Source organism: Rhinoraja longicauda, chromosome 29 (assembly GCF_053455715.1).
Source record: "Rhinoraja longicauda isolate Sanriku21f chromosome 29, sRhiLon1.1, whole genome shotgun sequence".
In the NCBI taxonomy this organism is placed as follows: domain Eukaryota; kingdom Metazoa; phylum Chordata; class Chondrichthyes; order Rajiformes; family Arhynchobatidae; genus Rhinoraja; species Rhinoraja longicauda.
In genome coordinates this window covers 5996329-6016009 of record NC_135981.1, presented here as the reverse complement: position 1 = coordinate 6016009, position 19681 = coordinate 5996329, and the positions used below count along the sequence as shown (strand labels likewise).

Sequence of the window (19681 nt, the reverse complement as noted above, 5' to 3'; positions counted from 1 at the left end):
AGATGAGGCTCTCACTAGGGTCTCTTCTACATCCCGCAGCTCCGCTCTTGCTCCCCCTCCTCCCACTCGCAACAAGGACAGGATCCCCCTCGTCCTCACCTTCCACCCCACCAGCCAACGGATCCACCATATCATCCACCAACATTTCCGTCACCTACAACGGGACCCCACCACTGGCCATATCTTCCCATCCCCTCCCCTCGCTGCGTTCCGCAGAGACCGTTCCCTCCGTAACTCCCTGGTCCACTCGTCCCTTCCTACCCAAACCACCCCAACCCCGGGCACTTTCCCCTGCAACCGCACGAGATGCAACACCTGTCCCTTTACCTCCCCCCTCAACTCCATCAAAGGACCCAAACAGTCTTTCCAGGTGAGACAGAGGTTCACCTGCACCCCCTCCAACCTCATCTATTGCATCCGCTGCTCTAGATGTCAACTTATTTATATCGGCGAAACCAAGCGCAGGCTCGGCGATCGCTTCGCTGAACACCTGCGCTCGGTCCGCATTAACAAAACTGATCTCTCGGTGGCCCAGCACTTTAACTCCTCCTCCCATTCCCAGTCTGACCTCTCTGTCATGGGCCTCCTCGAGTGCCATAGTGAGGCCCGCCGGAAATTGGAGGAGCAGCACCTCACATTTCGCCTGGGCAGTTTGCAGCCCAGTGGTATGAACATCGACTTCTCCAACTTTAGATAGCTCCTCTGTCCCTCCCTTCTCCTCCTCCTTCCCAGATCTCCCTCTATCTTCCTGTCTCCACCTATATCCTTCCTTTGTCCCGCCCCGAAACGTCACCCATTCCTTCTCTCCTGAGATGCTGCCTGACCTGCTGAGTTACTCCAGCATTTTGTGAATAAATCAGATTGTCACTTGCTCTACACTCGCCTGGTGTACAATCCTGCCTGTGGCTGGCTGATTTTTAGATTTAGAGATACAGCGCGGAAACAGGCCCTTCGGCCCACCGAGTCCGTGCCGCCCAGCGATCCCCGCACATTAACACTATCCTACACACACTAGGGACAATTTTTACATTTACCCAGTCAATTAACCTACATACCTGTACGTCTTTGGAGTGTGGGAGGAAACCGAAGATCTCGGAGAAAACCCACGCAGGTCACGGGGAGAACATACATACTCCGTACAGACGCCCGTAGTCAGGATCGAACCTGAGTCTCCAGCGCTGCATTCACTGTAAGGCAGCAACTCTACCGCTGCGCCACCGCGCTGCGATGTTCCCAGTATTGCCCTCACTCCTGTCCCAACAGCAGTCAGCAGGTGCCATTCACTGACAGATACAGGCAGTATGTTTCCATAAGACCATACGACATAGGAACAAAATTAGGCCATTCAGCCCACCGAGTCCACTCCGCCATTCAATCATGGCTGATCTATCTTTTCTTCTCAACCCCATTCCCCCTGCCTTCTCCCCATAACCGCCGACACCCGTACTAAACAAGAACATATCAATCTCCGCTTTAAAAATACCCAATGACTTGGCCTCTACAGCGGTCTGTGGCAAACAAATTCCACAGATTCACCACCCTCTGGCTAAAGAAATTCCTCCTCATTAATCCCTCTAAACAGTGATGTGGCTGATATATTCTTACAATCAGAGATTGACACCAGCTCCAGATATAGCATGGAACAGTAGAGCAAGGTGGCGCAGTGGTAGAGTTGTTGCCTTACCATCGCTAGAGACCCAGGTTCAATCCTGACTACAGGTGCTGTCTGTATGACAATAGACAATAGACAATAGACAATAGGTGCAGGAAGAGGCCATTCGGCCCTTCGAGCCAGCACCGCCATTCAATGTGATCATGGCTGATCATTCTCAATCAGTACCCCGTTCCTGCCTTCTCCCCATACCCCCTGACTCCGCTATCCTTAAGAGCTCTATCCAGCTCTCTCTTGAATGCATTCAGAGAATTGGCCTCCACTGCCTTCTGAGGCAGAGAATTCCACAGATTCACAACTCTCTGACTGAAAAGGTTTTTCCTCATCTCAGTTCTAAATGGCCTACCCCTTATTCTTAAACTGTGGCCCCTTGTTCTGGACTCCCCCAAAACTTTTTCAGTCAGAGAGTTGTGAATCTGTGGAATTCTCTGCCTCAGAAGGCAGTGGAGGCCAATTCTCTGAATGCATTCAAGAGAGAGCTGGATAGAGCTCTTAAGGATAGCAGAGTCAGGGGGTATGGGGAGAAGGCAGGAACGGGGTACTGATTAAGAATGATCAGCCATGATCACATTGAATGACGGTGCTGGCTCGAAGGGCCGAATGGCCTCCTCCTGCACCTATTGTCTATTGTCTTAATCACGTGCGTGACCAAAAATATCAAAAATTGTGGAATTCATCTCTTCTAATCCTGAAAGCATTACAGGTATTCCACAGATTCACAACTCTCTGACTGAAAAGGTTTTTCCTCATCTCAGTTCTAAATGGCCTACCCCTTATTCTTAAACAGGTATATTGTTTTATACTGTATATAGGACTTATACATGTCGAAGTTTATCAAGCGAAATTTTTATGTTATGCCGACAATGTTTCACCGTCCGGCGCGGCCTGAAATAGGCCACGGAATTTTCTCTGCTCGGCGGGGGCTTCAATGTCGGGAGCCACGACCGCCCCGACTTACAGCGGGGCTTGGGTCGGCCCGTTGCGGACATTTCACCGTCCGGCGCAGCCTGGAACATGGCAACGACAACAGCCTGACCGCAGGAGAAGACGGCAGGGGAAGAGAAAAAGACATTCTGGCCTTCCATCACAGTGAGGAGGGGACTGGAGGAGACTCACTGTGATGGATGTTTCTTTTTGGGGGGTTTTGTGTTGGTTGGGGTTGTGTAATTTGCTTATTTTATTGCTCTTATTGTTGGACTGTGGGTGACGAAATTTCGTCCAAAAAACTTGTTTTTTGGATGACAAATAAAGATATCTTGAATCTTGAATCTTGAAATATGACTGGTCACATGTGTGACCTCACACGGAAGCGTTTTTTATAACTCAGTTTTATCTTACAAACTGTGAATTTTAAAAAGCTAGAATGTTCATATCTTTAGCAGATATGCTAAAGATATGCGTTATATATGCGTTATCTTTAGCAGATATGCGTAGGTGGGAAAATAGCAATGAATAAGATTAATCTCTTACAAGAATTTTTTAATGTATTAATTTATGTGGTGACATCTGGTCACATGTGTGATATTTTCTGGTTCACTTTCCAAGGAATGGCCCTATTGGTAGAATGAAGGTAGAAAAAAAGGTCTCACTAAACTAAAGCAAAGGAGCAGGCCCTTCGACCCACAGTGTCCGAGGGACCCTGTAATCTCCTCACCCTCTGACCATCCAGGGGTAACCAGAGAGGCAATGGGGCACTGGGTGAGTTTTGGAGCAGCACACTGCCAATATCATCCCCAATAACAACTTACAGACACAAGAAACTGCAGATGCTGGAATCTGGAACAAAACACAAAGTGCTGGAGGAACTGATCAGCCGGGAGAAGGGTGCCAGTCCGAAACATCATCTGCCCATTGCCTCCGCAGATGCTGCCTGACCCGCTGAGTTCCTCATCGCAAGTCAATGCCGACAAGTGATCACCCCGTACACTGGCACTATCCGACACACTAGGGACAACTTTACCGTAGCCAATTAATCTACAAGCCTGCACGGTTAAGTGATTTAGTGATTTTAGAAATACAGTGTGGAAACGGGCCCTTCAGCCCATCGAGTCCGCACCGACCAGCGATGCCCGCACATCAACACTATCCAACACACACTAGGGCCAATTTACATTTATAGCAAGCCTATTAACCTGCAAACCTATACGTCTTTGTAGTGTGGGGGAAAACCCACGCAAGTCACGGGGAGAACATACAAACTCCAGGCAGACTGCACCCGTCGTCGGGATCGAACCCGGGTCTGTGGCGCTGCAAGGTAGCAACTCTACCACCGCGCCAACGTGCCACCTCTAACGCTAGAGATATTAACCCAACTGCAGGACGATACCAAGAGAAAACTGATACAGTACAAAGTTGTGGAGCCGCACACGGCCAATATCACCCCCAGATTAGGTTCATCGTATGTTGTAAAAACATACTTGGCTGATAAAGTACTATTGTGATTGTGAGGCAGATTAATTCAGTCCGGTGATGGAAACATTCTGATCAGGTACTCACTGCTCTTCCTCTGTGCTCTTTATCCACTCCATGTCATGGGGGTCACAGGTCAGCTCCTGGAGGGGAGAGATATTAAGGAAAACACCGATGAAGGAATAAAACTATGGAGAGGCAGTTTGCTGTAAAACTGGGGCAACATCCCACATCAGTGCTTGGCTGATCTAACCCCACCCTCCCATTCCTGGGCGCGATGATCTCGACCGGAAGATCGGCACTGATCGGTTTATGAGGTTCCACGACAGCCCAAACTAATAGAGCTGCTGCCTCACGGCGCCAGAGATCCAGGTTCAATCCCGACCTCGACCGCTGCCTGTGCGGAGCTTGCACGTTCTCCCTGTGACCGCGTGGGTTTCCTCCGGGTGCTCCGGTTTCCTCCCGCATCCCAAAGAGGTGCGGGTTTGGTGGGTTAATCGGCCTCGGTAAAATTGCTCCTCGTGTGTTGGGAGTGGATGCGATAATGGGATAGCATAGTACTAGTGTTAACGGGGTTGGCGTGGACCTGGTGGGCCGAAGGGCCTGTTTCTATGCAGTATCTCTAAACTAAACAGGAATAATCACCTCCCTTCAATGAGCTGACTGGCTCAGTTCATTCCTTACACCAAGAGAGTTATACATTTTAAACCACTTTTCAAATTTGATTTTGGTCCTTTACGCTGAAGTTCACGCACAGACGTGTTTAACCATTAATGTGAGAGAGAGAGAGAGAGAGAGAGAGGAACGACAAAGAATCGAGAACAATGAGGGACCTGGTGTGGTGGGTGGTCACCGAGAACAAAGATGGACTGGGGGGTTCCAAGCACACGTGACAATACAGTATCAATCAATGAATCAAAATCTCGGCTCGCTGGGATGGCACTGCAGGTGATTCAACCCACAGAGAGAGAGCGACAATGTCTAGATGTGCAAACAAGAAACCCACACCACACAAGCTTATATCCACACGACTCAAGCTGCATCTTTATTTATTTATCGGGCGTGAATATCACTTGCTCAGTTGATATTAAAAACTGTCTCTGACTGCTCCTGAACCCAAGTGGCTTTTTCAGGCATTGACAGATAATGAGAAGAAAATGCAGGAGCCTGGAATTCTGCACACTGGAATCTTGTACGTGGGAAGGGATGACGGTGGAAAATCTCCTCACCAGGTTAGAGATCCAGGAGATTTCAGTTTAGGGAGGAACTGCAGATGCTGGTTTACACCGAAGATAGACACAAAAAGCCGGAGTAGGTCAGTGGGACAGGCAGCATCTCTGGAGAGAAGGATAAGGTGACGTCCAGTCTGGTCTCGGGTCGAGTCTGAAGAAGGGTCTCGACCCAAAACGTCACCCATTGCTTTTCTCCAGAGATACTGCCTGACCTGCTGAGTTACTCCAGCATTTTGTACCCATCTTAGATTTTAGTTTAACGGCATCATGTTCGGCTCAGACATTGTGGGCCGATCCTGTGCTGTGCTCCATACACTGGAATTTAGAAGGATGAGAGGAGATCTTATCGAAACATCTAAAATTATTAAGGGGTTGGACACGTTAGAGGCAGGAAACATGTTCCCAATGTTGGGGAAGTCCAGAACAAAGGGCCACAGTTTAAGAATAAGGGGTAGGCCATTTAGAACGGAGAAGAGGAAAAACTTTTTCAGTCAGAGAGTTGTGAATCTGTGGAATTCTCTGCCTCAGAAGGCAGTGGAGGCCAATTCTCTGAATGCATTCAAGAGAGCTAGACAGAGCTCTTAAGGATAGCGGAGTCAGGGGGTATGGGGAGAAGGCAGGAACGGGGGTACTGATTGAGAATGATCAGCCATGATCACATTGAATGGTGGTGCCGGCTCGAAGGGCCGAATGGCCTCCTCCTGGCACCTATTGTCTATTGTTATATGTGTAGGAAGGAACTGCAGATGCTGTTTTATACCGAAGATAGACACCAAGTGCTGGAGTAATTCAGCTGGTCAGGCAGCATCTCTGGAGGTAAAGGATAGGTGACGTTTCGGGTCGGATTTGAGGCGGATGTTTCCACCCAAAACATCACCCATCCTTTACGATACGATATGATTCGATAGAACTTTATTCATCCCAGGATGGAAAATGATCAGTTGATTATCTCCACAAAATGCTGGAGTAACTCAGCAGGTCAGGCAGCATCTCTGGAGAGAAGGAATGGGTGATGTTTCGGGTCGAGACCCTTCTTTAGACTGGTGTCAGGGGGGCGGGACAAAGGAAGGATATAGGTAGAGACAGGAAGACAGTGGGAGATCTGGGAAGAGGGAGGGGAAGAGAGGGACAGAGGAACTATCTAAAGTTGGAGATGCCAATGTTCATACCGCTGGGCTGCAAGCGGCCCAGGCGAAATATGAGGTGCTATTCCTCCAATTTGTGGTGGGCCTCACTATGACACTGGAGGAGGCCCATGACAGAAAGGTCAGACCAGGAGTGGGAGGGGGAGTCGAAGTGCTCAGCCACTGGGAGATGCTGCCTGACCTGCTGCATTGCTCCAGCACTTTGCGCCTGCATTCTGCAGTGTGTTGGTTGCGGGGGGGAGGGGGTGGGTTGGACTGACCGGGGTGCAGCTCTCTTGCAGACTGTGCTGGCTCAGCTGCGACTGCAGGCGGTCGCATTCCTCCTTGTACTGCCCCTCCCGCCACTGGCAGTTGCGAAGCTTCCGCTGCAGCTCGTCCACCTGGTCCTGCAGCAGCTGCACTTCCTGCTCTTCCAGCTGACGGCCCAGGCTCTGCAAACTCTGCCGCCGACGCGGGCTCTCCAGCGCTGCAATGGAAAGGCAGACCTGACCCTCAGCACCCAAACCCAGCCACGTAGAGTCACACAGCGTGCAAACAGGCCCTTCGGCCCAACCTTTCCCACACCGGCCAACATGTTCCAGCTACACTAGGCCCACCTTGGTCTGTATGCCTCCAAACCTGTCCTATCCGCGACACGGTGGCGCAGCGGTAGAGTTGCTGCCTTACAGCGAATGCAGCGCCGGAGACTCAGGTTCGATCCTGACTACGGGCGCCGTCTGTACGGAGTTTGTACGTTCTCCCCGTGACCTGCGTGGGTTTTCTCCGAGATCTTCGGTTTCCTCCCACACTCCAAAGACGTTCAGGTATGTAGGTTAATTGGCTGGGCAAATGTAAAAATTGTCCCTCGTGTGTGTAGGATAGTGTTAATGTGCGGGGATCGCTGGGCGGCGCAGACCCGGTGGGCCGAAGGGCCTGTTTCCGCGCTGTATCTCTAAATCTAAAAAAAATCTATCCATGTACCTGTCTAACTGTTTCTTAAATATTTGGATAGTCCCTGCCTCAACTACCTCCTCTGGCAGCTCGTTCCATACACCCACCACCCTTTGTGTGAAAAACGTTACCCATCAGATTCCGATTAAATCTTTTCCCCTTCACCTTAAACCTACGTCCTCTGATCCTTGATTCACCTACTCTGGGCAAGAGACTCTGTGCACCTACACAATATATTCCGCTCATGATCTTATTCACCTCCATAAGACCACCGCCCATCCTCCTGCGCTCCAAGGAATAGAGACTCAGCCGACTCAACCTCTGCCTATAGCTCACACCCTCTAGTCCTGGCAACATCCTCGTGAATCTTCCCTGCACCCTTTCCAGCTTGACATCTTTCCTATAACACGGTGCCCAGAACTGGACACAATACTCTAAATGCGGCCTCACCAAGGTCTTATACAACTGCAACCTCTTTGAACATACTTTTTGATCCTGAATAAAACCTTACGTTCTGTTGGTAATGATCAATAATACAATATGGGCGGCACGGTGACACAGCGGTAGAGTTGATTTTTTTTTGATTTAGAGATACAGCACAGAAACAGGCCCTTCGGCCCACCGGGTCCGCACCGCCCAGCGATCCCCGCACATTAACACTATCCTACACCCACTAGGGACAATTTTTTTAATTAACATTTGCCCAGCCAATTAACCTACAAACCTGTACGTCTTCAGAGTGTGGGAGGAAACCGAAGATCTCGGAGAAAACCCACGCAGGTCACGGGGAGAACGTACAAACTCCGTACAGACGGCGCCCGTAGTCAGGATCGAACCTGAGTCTCCGGTGCTGCATTCGCTGTAAGGCAGCAACTCTACCGCTGCGCCACCGTGCCGCCCCACAACTAAGGCAGTTGCTGCCTTACATCGCTTACAGCGACAGAGGCCCAGGTTCGATCCGGGTGCTGTCTGTACGGAGTTTGTACGTTCTCCCCGTGACCTGCGTGGGTTTTCTCCGGGAGCTCCGGTATCCTCCCACACTCCAAAGACGTACGGGTTTGTAGGTTAATTGGCTTCAGTAAAAATTGTAAATTGTCCCTAGTGTGTGTGATAGTGGTAATGTGCGGGGAATGCTGGTCGGCATTGACTCTGTGTCTTCCCCTTTGCTCTATCTCCAATCTCCTATCCCCCCACATCCGGACCAAACTCAGATCCTGGGGGGACAGGGCTTTCTCCATCGCTGCTCCCACCCTATGGAACTCACTACCCCAAACCGTCAGAGACTCCTCCACACTCACCACATTCAAAACATCGCTGAAGTCTCACCTGTTCAGTACTGCCTTCAACCACTGAAGGTCACCTCACCTTCTGTCTCCTTTCTCTGTTCGTTTACTTATTTATCTATTTATGCATTTCCCTATGTTCTCTAAATCCCTGTAAAGCGTCTTTGAGTATATGAAAAGCGCTATATAAATAAAATGCATTTTTATTATTATTGTACTGGAGTTTGACTCCTTTGTATTTATGTGCGGGATATCCGATCAGCGGGGACTGCATGCAAAAGCAAACTTAGCACTGCACCTATAATAATAATAATAATAAACCTAAACCTACCTTGAGGGCTACCAGGCAGCGGGCTCAGCTGTATGTTCCACTCATCCTTCGCCTGGAGTTGGTCGCTGAGTATTTGAACCGAATTGTCCCTCAGCCGCAGCGCCTGTTCCAGCCGTCGAATCGTGGACACGTGGTCTTCCACCAGGACTGTCTGCGGGGGAGAAAACCACAGGGAAAATCTTAGTTTCGTTTAGAGATACAGCGCGGAAACAGGCCCTTCCACCCACCGAGTCCGCGCCGCCCAGCGATCCCCGCACGTTAACACTATCCTACACACACTAGGGACAATTTACACAAACACCAAGCCAATTAACCTACAAACCCGTACGTCTTTGGAGTGTGGGGGGAAACCGACGATCTCGGAGAAAACCCACGCAGGTCACGGGGAGAACGTACAAACTCCGTACAGACAGCACCCGTAGTCGGGATCGAACCGGGGTCTCCGTCGCTGAAAGCGCTGTAAGGCAGCAACATGGATGGGCGACATTTTGGGTCGGCACCCATCTTCAGAGTGATGAAGACCCTTCTCAGTCGGCAGAAGGTTCTCGACCCATAACATGGTGGTTTCAGTTTACAAACTTACATAGAAACATAGAAACATAGAAAATAGGTGCAGGAGTAGGCCATTCGGCCCTTTGAGCCTGCACCGCCATTCAATATGATCATGGCTGATCATCCAACTCAGTATCCCGTACCTGCCTTCTCTCCATACCCCCTGATCCCTTTAGCCACAAGGGCCACATCTAACTCCGTCTTAAATATAGCCAATGAACTGGCCTCAACTACCTTCTGTGGCAGAGAATTCCACAGATCCACCACTCTTGGTTGGATAAAACCATTGTTTGTTTACATTATCGTCCAAATTTAGTCACCCGTTCTCCTCATAGATCGCAGAGTGTGGGAGTAACTCAGCGGATCAGGCAGCATACCTGGGAGCAACATGGATGGGTCGGAACCCATCTTCAGAGTGATGAAGACCCTTCTCAGTCGGAAGAAGGGTCCCGACCCATAACATCAGCCGTCAATGTTCTCTACAGATGCTTACCAGGAACAGAATATTCGTTGGAGATTATAACCGTTTAATATCGCACAGGATTATGGAATAACGTCTGTTGTGCCCTTAAGATGACTTTTAGTTTTTTTTTAAAGAGATACAGCATGGAAACAGGCCCTTCGGCCCACTGTGTCCATGCCAACCAGCGATCACCCCGTACACTAGCACTATCCTACACACTAGGGATAATTTACAATTTTTACAGAGGCCAATTAGCCTACAAACCTGTACGTCTTTGAAGTGTGGGAGGAAACCGGAGCACCCGGAGAAAACCCACATGGTCAACATACAATCTCCGTACAGACAACGCCCATAGTCAGGTTCGAACCCGGGTCTCTGGCGCTGTGAGTTAGCAACTCTACCGCTGCACCACCCTTGCATCAAAAAGATCCGTTACTTGTACACTGTGGACTGCTTGATTATATTCATGTATAGTATTTTCTCTGACTGATTGCATACAAACAAAAGCTTTTCACTGTACCTCGGTACACGTGACAATAATAAAGTAAATTAAAATCTGGGTCGGCATGGATAAATTGGGCCAAAGGTCCCGCTTCCAATCTGTAGGCCTCTGTGTAAAATATACATTATTAACTAAATCTGAACGGTGGTACAGTGGTAGAGTTGCTGCCTTGTAGCGCAAGGGACCCGGGTTCGATCCTGACTACGGGTGCTGTCTGCATGGTGTTTGCACGTTCTTCCCGTGACCCGCCTGTTTTTTCTCCGAGATCTTCCGTTCCCTTCCACACTCCAAAAACGATTGTAGGTTAATTGGCTTCGGTAAAATTGTAAATTGTCCCTGGTGTGCGTAGAATAGTGTTACTGTGCGGGGGTATCGCTGTTCGGTGCGGACCCGGTGGGCCGAAGGGCCTGTTTCCGTGCTGTATCTCTAAACTAAACCAAGTCAAAAAGCAACATTCTACCGTTCACAGTGGGCCGACTACTGTCAAGAATCCACGTCCGCCTCCCTCGGGGAAAGCTTCAAACTGAAGTGAATGTCGTCCCTTACTAGGGATTATAACTGTGGAGATTATAACCATGTAACATCCCACAGGATTGCTGGAATAACATCTGCTCTGCCCTTAAGATGTGCCGTCTCAGAGGAAATCGGCAATCAGAGGACATTGTACATTGTGGCCTTAACACAATCAGTTCAAAGGTCTAAATGGAGACTGTAACCTGGCAAGTGGAGAGGCTGACTACTGTGTGACTGGAATTACATTATTATTTTTCTTAAACAATCCTCTCCAGCCTCAGGGTCAGTGCACTTCAACACAACAACCCCGACAGGCCCAATGTCAAGCACACAGGCTGAGCCCTTGAAGCAGGTTAGCTCAAAGTCCCAGCGTACTCCGAGATCACAGGAAGCATGTCTTAACGCTTCAGAAATCTTGCTCAGAGGCCCCCCCCTCGGGGCATTAGCTGCTGAAAATAGAAGCAGGGAAAAGAAAAAACAATTTCCCGCCTGCCTCCTGTGCCGTGGGTACAAGCCAAACGGAACAAGCCATGAATGCTGCAAAAATCACATTAAACTAAAAATAATTTTAAAAAAGCATCTCCAGCTGTTCAAGATTATCTCGAAACGTTGACCAGCTTTGCAGGGGGATATGAGATTACATTTTTTTAAACAACTCACAGGGCTGCATTGGCAGTCAGGTGATGCAAGCCAAAATTCGGCTTGATTTAATCAATTCAATTCCGCGTTACACCAATAAATTCCGAAATAAAAAACTTGGCAATGATAACGATGTTTAGAACAACATAGGACATGGAATATTACTGCAGAGGAGCAGGCCCTTCGGCCCACAATGTCCATGCTGAACATGAAGCCAAGATAACCTAATTTCATCTGTCTGCACGCGATCCATATCCCTCATTCCCAGCCTATCTCAAAGCCTCATAAATGCATTATTGTACCTGCCTCCACCGCTATCCCTGGCAGTGCATTCCAGGCACCCACCACCCTCTCTGTAAAGAGAAAGATTTGCCCAGCACAGTGACTTTAAACTTTGCCCCTCTCACCTTAAAGCTATGCCCTCTGGTATTTGATATTTCCACTCCAAAGTGTCACATAGATACATAGAAAATAGGTGCAGGAGGAGGCCATTTGGCCCTTCGAGCCAGCACCGCCGTACATTGTGATCGTGGCTGATCATCCACAATCAGTAACCCGTGCCTGCCTTCTCCCCATATCCCTTGATTCCGAAGTCTGAAACAGGCAATGGTTTATTTATACGCGGTGACTCCCAGCTCTAGATTCCACCAATGCAGGAATCATCCCCATCACACTCAAGGGTCAAGACCCCTCAGTAACCTGCACGTTCCAATTAAGTCCTGTTTCGCTCGACTAAAGCCCTTCCAAATTGTGGTGGGGTACATAGAGTGAGTGGCAGGGACAGTATGAGCATCACTGTACACAGAGACAGCCACGGTGGCTCAGCGGTAGAGTTGCTGCCTTTCACTATTCTGTATGTTTCAATGAGGTCCCCCCCCTCATTCTTTTAAACTCCAGCGAGTGCAGGCCCAGTGCCGACAACTGCTCATCATAGGTTAACCCGCTCATTCCTGGGATCATTCTTGTAAACCTCCTCTGGACCCTCTCCAGAGGCAGCACATCATAGCTCAGATATGGTGCCCAAAATTGCTCACAGTACTCCAAATGCGGCCCGACCAGCGCCTTGTAGAGCCTCAGCATTACATCCCTGTTTTTGCATACAAGACCTCTTGAAAAATGTGCTAGCATTGAGTTTGCTTTCTTTACCACCAATTCGACTTGCATTTCCTACCCTATTCCTGCGTTGTCAGCAAATACAGTAACCTTTGATGCCTTCATCCGAGTTATTTATATCAAGAGTAAAAAGCAGAGGCACAGGCAACACTCCCTCGAGCATACCAGTCATTACATCTTGCAAAACTAGAAGATAAATATTTATGTCAAGTGTGTTCTGTGCCAATGTATGGAACTGATGCACGACAATGCTGAGGACTAGATCCTGCATTCTGTATCTTCCCTGTTGCTCTACCTATTGCCTTTGAGTTTGTCTTGATTGTATTTATGTATGGTATATCTGATCTGTAGAATCAAAGAACCGCAGATGCTGCTTAATACCAAAGATAGACACAAAGTGCTGGAGTAACTCAGCAGGTCAGGCAACATCTCTGGAGAAAGAGGATGGGTGACGTTTTAGGTCGGGACCCTTTTTCTTCTTCAGAAGAAGATAAGAAGCCTTCTTCAGGGACCCTTCTTCAGAAAGATGATGGGTGATGTTTCGGGTGGAGGGTCTGATGGAGGGTCTGATGAAAGGTCTGAAGACGAATCCCAGCCCAAAACATCACCCTTCCTTTTTTCCCTCCAGAGACGCTGCCTGACCTGCTGAGTTACTCCAGAACTTTGTGTTTATCTTTGGCATATCTGACCTGTTTGGATAACATGCTAAATAAAGCATTTCATTGTACCTTGGCACACGTGACAATAATAAACCCAAGCCTAAAACCTTCGCAGAGCCCGCCGACCGGACTTACCATCTGCGGAGCTGGCTGCCTTCGGAGGCTGTGGTGGCGCTGCGACTCGCCTTCGGAGGCTCCGGAGGCTCCGGCCGCGGGCCGCGTGGACATCGGAAGCTCGCAGGCCCCTGGGTGAGGGCCGACATCAGGAGCTCCGGCAGCGGCAGCGTCTTCGCCCGCCCCGAACCGTGGGGCTTGGGTCGGTCCACCGCGGACCTTTCACCGTCCGGCGCGGCCTGAAATAGGCCGCGGGATTTTTCTCTGCCCGGCGGGGGCTTCAATGTCGGGAGCCACGACCGCCCCGACGTGCAGCGGCAGCGTCTTCGCCCGCCCCGAATCGTGGGGCTTGGGTCGGCCCGCTGCGGACCTTTCACCATCCGGCGTGGCCTGGAACGTGGCACCTTCGACAGCCTGACCGCGGGAGAAGACGGCAGGGGAAGAGAAAAGACACTCTGGCCTTCCATAACAGTGAGGAGGTGACTGGAGGAGACTCACTGTGATGGATGTTTCTTTTTTTTGTTTTGTGTTGGTTTGTGATGGTGTGCATTATTGCTTATTTTTATTGCTCTTATTGTTGGACTGTGGGTGACGGAATTTCGTCCAAAAGACTTGTTTTTTTTGGATGACAATAAAGGCTATTCTGATTCTCTAAATCTAAACCATATTACCCCCTAAACAATACCCCCATAATACCCCCTAGACAAGGTTTTATTCCCCCCCCTCCCTACGATCTTAGATGCACCACCAAATGACAGTCCATGCACCTGCTCCCCTTTATCCACAGCTTGTTACGTCTTCACAAGAGCTCTCAAATAAATTGACTGGACTTTCTGCGCGGTGATAATAATACAGCACCAGTTATCCTTTATTCCGATTGCAACCTTTGTGGATAACTGTGAAAGGTTCACCGTTATTTAAGCAGTCGGTGGCAGGTCTCCGAGGAATTGCTGCCAGCTAACCCAATCAGAAAACGACAGGCGTATTAACTCACTGAGATGCAGAACAATGAACCAGTCACCACACTGATAGAGTTAGAGTGGAGATGTACCATTTCCTCCAGCTGGTGACTGAGGTCTTCTTTCTCCAAACTTATCTTTTCGTAAGCCTGAATAACCTCATCCAGGTGATCCTCTCTCTCTTTGCTGTCTTGAAGCTGAAAATTAATTTAAAAAATCATGTAAATCGATGAGATGCGTGGGGGAATCAATCTTGTTGGGGTGGGGGAGGGGACGGAACAGAAGCATTGTACTGCACTGAATCTAATACTTCCTTCATTATTGTATCTCAGCTGAATGTATTTTTTACTGTCTTTCTCGGGATTGAGCTGCAGGGAACTACGGATATTGGAATCTTGAGCAAAACACAGAAGTGCTGGAGGTACTCGGTCTCGCCCATCCTGATAGACACATCCAGATGTCAGCTTCTCTACATCGGCAAGACCAAACGCAGGCTCGGCGATCGTTTCGCTCAACATCTTTGCTCAGTCCGCCTTAACCAACCTGATCTCCCGGTGGCTGAGCACTTCAACTCCCCCTCCCACTCCCAGTCCGATCTTTCTGTCATGGGCCTCCTCCAGTGTCACAGTGAGGCCCACCACAAATTGGAGGAACAGCATCTCATATTTCGCTTGGGCAGCTTACAGCCCAGCGGTATGAAGATTGACTTCTATAACTTTAGATAGCTCCTCTGTCCCTCTCTTCCCCTCCCCCTTCCCAGTTCTCCCACTGTCTTCCTGTCTCCACCTACATCCTTTCTTTGTCCGGCACCCTGACATCAGTCTGATGAAGGGTCTCGATCCGAAACGTCACCCATTCCTTCTCTCCAGAGATGCTGCCTGACCCGCTGAGTTACTCCAGCATTTTGTGATACCTTCGGGAGGTGCTCAGCAGGTCAGGTCAGCATCTGGGGAGAAAATGGACAGTTGACTTTTAGGGTCAGGACACTTCTTCAGACTGATAGAGTGGCAAAAGAGAGGCGAGTGTGGGGCAAACCCTGGCGAGTGATAGGTGGATAGGTGGCAATGAGTTCCACAGATTAACTACCCTCTGACTAAAGAAGTCCTTCCTTGCCTCCTTTCTAAAAGAGCACCCTGAAAGGTTGAAAGGTTCGGAAGGAGGGGCCATGGACTTTAAACTCGGCTCAAACCTGATTCCTGAGATGGTCCAACTGTTCCCTCAGACGCCTGTTCTCATTGCGCAGCAGAGTGACATCGAGCAGGCCTTGAGGTGATTTCCGATCATCTGCACATTCGTTGGAGAAGGAAAACTGGGAAGTGAAGAGGGGAGATGGAACGTCAGAGATAATAGACAACTCAGCTCCGTGAACTCGACCCACGATCCACATTGCAGAGAGCTGTGGGTGCTGCCCTGAACATCATGCAAACCAACCCCTCTTCCGTTGAGTCCATCTACACTTCACACTGCCTTGGCAAGGCCACCAGCATCATCACGTCTGAAGAAGGGTCTCGACCCAAAACATCACCCATTCCTTCTCTCCAGAGATGCTGTCTGTCCCGCCGAGCTACTCCAGCTTTTTGTGTCTATCCTCAGTTTATCAAGGACCACTCTCTTTTCTCCCCTCCCATCGGGCAAGAGGTGCAAAAGTTTGAGAATGCGTACAGATTCAGGGACAGTTTCTTCCCAGCTGTGTTCAGGCAACTGAACCACCCTATCACCAACTGGAGAGCAGTCTTGGCCTCTCATCTACCTCAGTGAAGGCCTTTGAACTATCTTTAGTCTGGATTCATCTTGCACAAAATGTTATTCTGTGTCTGTACACTGTAGACGGCTTGATTGTAATCATGCGTGGTATTTTCACTGGCTCGGTAGCACCAAACACAAAATCTTTTCACAACCTCGGTACACGTCACAATAATGATCTAAACCAAATATCATTTTGATCGCGACAATTTTCACCCTTCTGGTTGTTTAAAACATCTCATGTTGGTTCATTCAGCACCCACTGACATCCGAGAGGGAGAATTCTCCCCACACCACCCACCCACCCACCAACTTGATTTCTCTCTCACAATCACAGCTTAGTTAGTGACAATTCTGAGTGTAATGAGGAAGTTGCAGATTTAAGCCATACTTTACGAGATTTAAGCACAAACGTCTCATAGAAACATAGACTTTAGGTGCAGGAGGCCATTCGGCCCTTCGAGCCAGCACCGCCATTCAATACAATCATGGCTGATCATCCAAAATCAGTGCCCCACTCCTGCTTTCTCCCCATATCCCTCGATTCTGTTTGCCCTAAGAGCTATATCTAACTCTCTCTTGCTAACATCCAGTGAATTGGCCTCCACTGTGGCAGAGAATTCTACAGATTCATAACTCTCTGGATGAAAAAGCTTTTCCTCATCTCAGTCTTAAATGGCCTACCCCATATACTTAAATTGTGACCCCTAGTTCTGGACTCCCCCAACATCGGGAACATGTTTCCTGCATCTAGCCTGTCCAATCCCTTAAGAATTGTATATGTTTCTGTAAGACCCCCTCTCATCCTTCTAAATTCCAGTGAACATAAGCCCAGTCGACCCATTCTTTCATCATATGTCAACTGACATTCGAGCACCAAGGGAGGGTTGTGATGATGGACGGGAACCTTTCTTGGATAATATCTCCAACCAGGGCCACATCTGTCAATAGACAATAGACAATAGGTGCAGGAGGAGGCCATTTGGCCCTTCGAGCCAGCACCGCCATTCAATGTGATCGTGGCTGATCATTCTCAATCAGTACCCCGTTCCTGCCTTCTCCCCATACCCCCTTACTCCGCTATCCTTAAGAGCTCCATCTCGCTCTCTCTTGAATGCATGTCCTCTCATGTGTTTCCATTGACTATACCGCGGTCAAGGCTTAAGCTCAGGGGTGACCGCACTTTTGCAGTTGCAGCTCCTAGTCTGTGGAACAGCATCCCTCTCCCCATCAGAACTGCCCCCTCCATCAACTCCTTTAAGTCCAGGCTCAAAGCCTATTTCTACTCCCTAGCATTTGAGGCCCTCTGAGGGGGCGCTGTGAACTGTTTATGTATGTGCTGTTATGTTTGTGTGCCATTGTATGTTCGTTCTTAGTACCTGAACTGATATACAGCACTTTGGTCAACGTGGGTTGTTTTTAAATGTGCTACACAAATAAAATTGACTTGACTTGACTTGACATTGCAGTTTATAGAAGAGCCGCTGAATGTCTTTGTCATACATTATAGAAACAGGCCCTTTGGCCCAACATGTCTATCCCAACTTAACTCCACAGGAATCGCCACCTCAAGTAAGCAGTGCATGTCATCGTAGATCCACACCACCCTGACCATGTTCTCATCTGGCCGTATCCATTGGGAACAGGAGCCTGAGAACCATTACCTCCAGCTTCTTCCCATCAATGATCAGATTCTTGAACCACGCTGTACATCCCTAACCACAGCCCTACCTCAGCACCAAACCACTATTGGGTTTGTACAATCTTGCACTCAATGCTCGACACTGTGCCTCGGTACACATGACAATAAACCAAACTCAAACAACTTGTGCCTGATCTATTATAGACAATAGACAATAGGTGCAGGAGTAGGCCATTCGGCCCTTCGAGCCAGCACCGCCATTCAATGTGATCATGGCTGATCATTCTCAATCAGTACCCCGTTCCTGCCTTCTCCTCATACCCCCTGACTCCGCTATCCTTAAGAGCTCTATCTAACTCTCTCTTGAACCGTCTGTCTTAGATAGAGGATTTGCTCAATGGAAAAGTTATGGAATTAAAAGGGTGGGAGATCTTTATCATAAGGGAACTTTTCTTTCTTTTCAGGATTTACAGCAGAAGTACGGATTACATGTTAATAATTATTTTAGATATTTACAACTTAGAGATTATGTAAAATTACACATGCAAGAATATAAGTTTAGAGATCCAGAAACACTTGATGTATGCCTGAATCGACATTATAATTCCAATGTTCATTAAATACTAGACATTCCTTAATACAATTTAAAATAATACATAGATTACATTATTCGAAGACGAAATTAAATAGGATTTTTCCTAGTATCTCTCCTATTTGTGATAAATGTCAATTTCAAGAAGCTAATTTAACTCATATTTTCGTAACTTGTATAAAAATGCAAAACTTCTGGTTGGAGATTTTTAAAATAGCTTCTAAAGTTATTAACAAACAATTGGATATGGATCCAAAATTAATTATATTAGGATTATCAGAACATACTACAAATTTTACAACAAGTCAGGTACATTTTCTTGATTACAATCTAATAACTGCGAAAAAATTAATACTTAAATTTTGGAAAAAACCAATAACCCCCACAATTAAAATGTGGACTACGGAAATGACAGAGACCCTGCATTTGGAAAAAATAAGATTTGCCTTAATTGACAAACCTGAGTTATTTTTAAAAATATGGTCTCCATTTATTGAATTTTTAGAAAAGTAAATGGGTTTGGCACAGGACTAAAATAAAAATTAAAAATTAAAAGTTGAAACTTGAGTTAGGGGTTGGATGTACAACTGTGGTTATTGTCTCCCAGATCTACTCCCTTTAATTTTTATAGTTATATCTTTTTTTTTAATCCTCTTATTCTCTTTTCCCAATAGTTTATAGTTTTTTTTATTTTTACTTACTCTCTTTAAAAATTTAAAAATTGAAGCTATGTAAGAACTCTGTAACAAATGTGTCTTTTATTTCTATTTGTACATATGCTTTTCAAAAATTTAAAAAATAAAAAAAAAGAGCTCTATCTCGCTCGCTCTCTCTTGAATGCATTCAGAGAATTGGCCTCTACTGCCTTCTGAGGCAGAGAATTCCACAGATTCACAACTCTCTGACTGAAAAGGTTTTTCCTCATCTCAGTTCTAAATGGCCTACCCCTTATTCTTAAACTGTGGCCCCTTGTTCTGGACTCCCCCAACATTGGGAACATGTTTCCTGCCTCTAACGTGTCCAACCCCTTAATAATCTTATACGTTTCGATAAGATCCCCTCTCATCCTTCTAAATTCCAGTTTAGAATTTATGGTCCGACTACCTAGTATAACATATATTATGTTATTATACTTATAAAAGGTAGCTAGTATAACTTATTATAAGTTATACTAGGTAACCTTTATAA

At 47.7% G+C, this 19681-nt stretch overlaps 1 protein-coding gene across 3 annotated transcripts in view; it reads right to left on the bottom strand.

Moving 5' to 3' along the window:
- Positions 1 to 19681, bottom strand: part of tbkbp1 (TBK1 binding protein 1) — a 97951-nt gene that overhangs the window by 57239 nt on the left and 21031 nt on the right. For 2 of the 3 annotated variants that reach the window (XM_078424463.1, XM_078424464.1), the window contains exons 3-7: positions 15706 to 15825; positions 14552 to 14713; positions 9003 to 9153; positions 6719 to 6924; positions 4169 to 4224 (exon numbers count right to left, since the gene is read on the bottom strand). In XM_078424463.1, the coding sequence (XP_078280589.1) occupies positions 4169 to 4224; positions 6719 to 6924; positions 9003 to 9153; positions 14552 to 14713; positions 15706 to 15825 (695 nt within the window). The remainder of the gene's footprint in view (positions 1 to 4168; positions 4225 to 6718; positions 6925 to 9002; positions 9154 to 14551; positions 14714 to 15705; positions 15826 to 19681) is intronic. The other variant, XM_078424465.1, reaches the window with a different exon arrangement.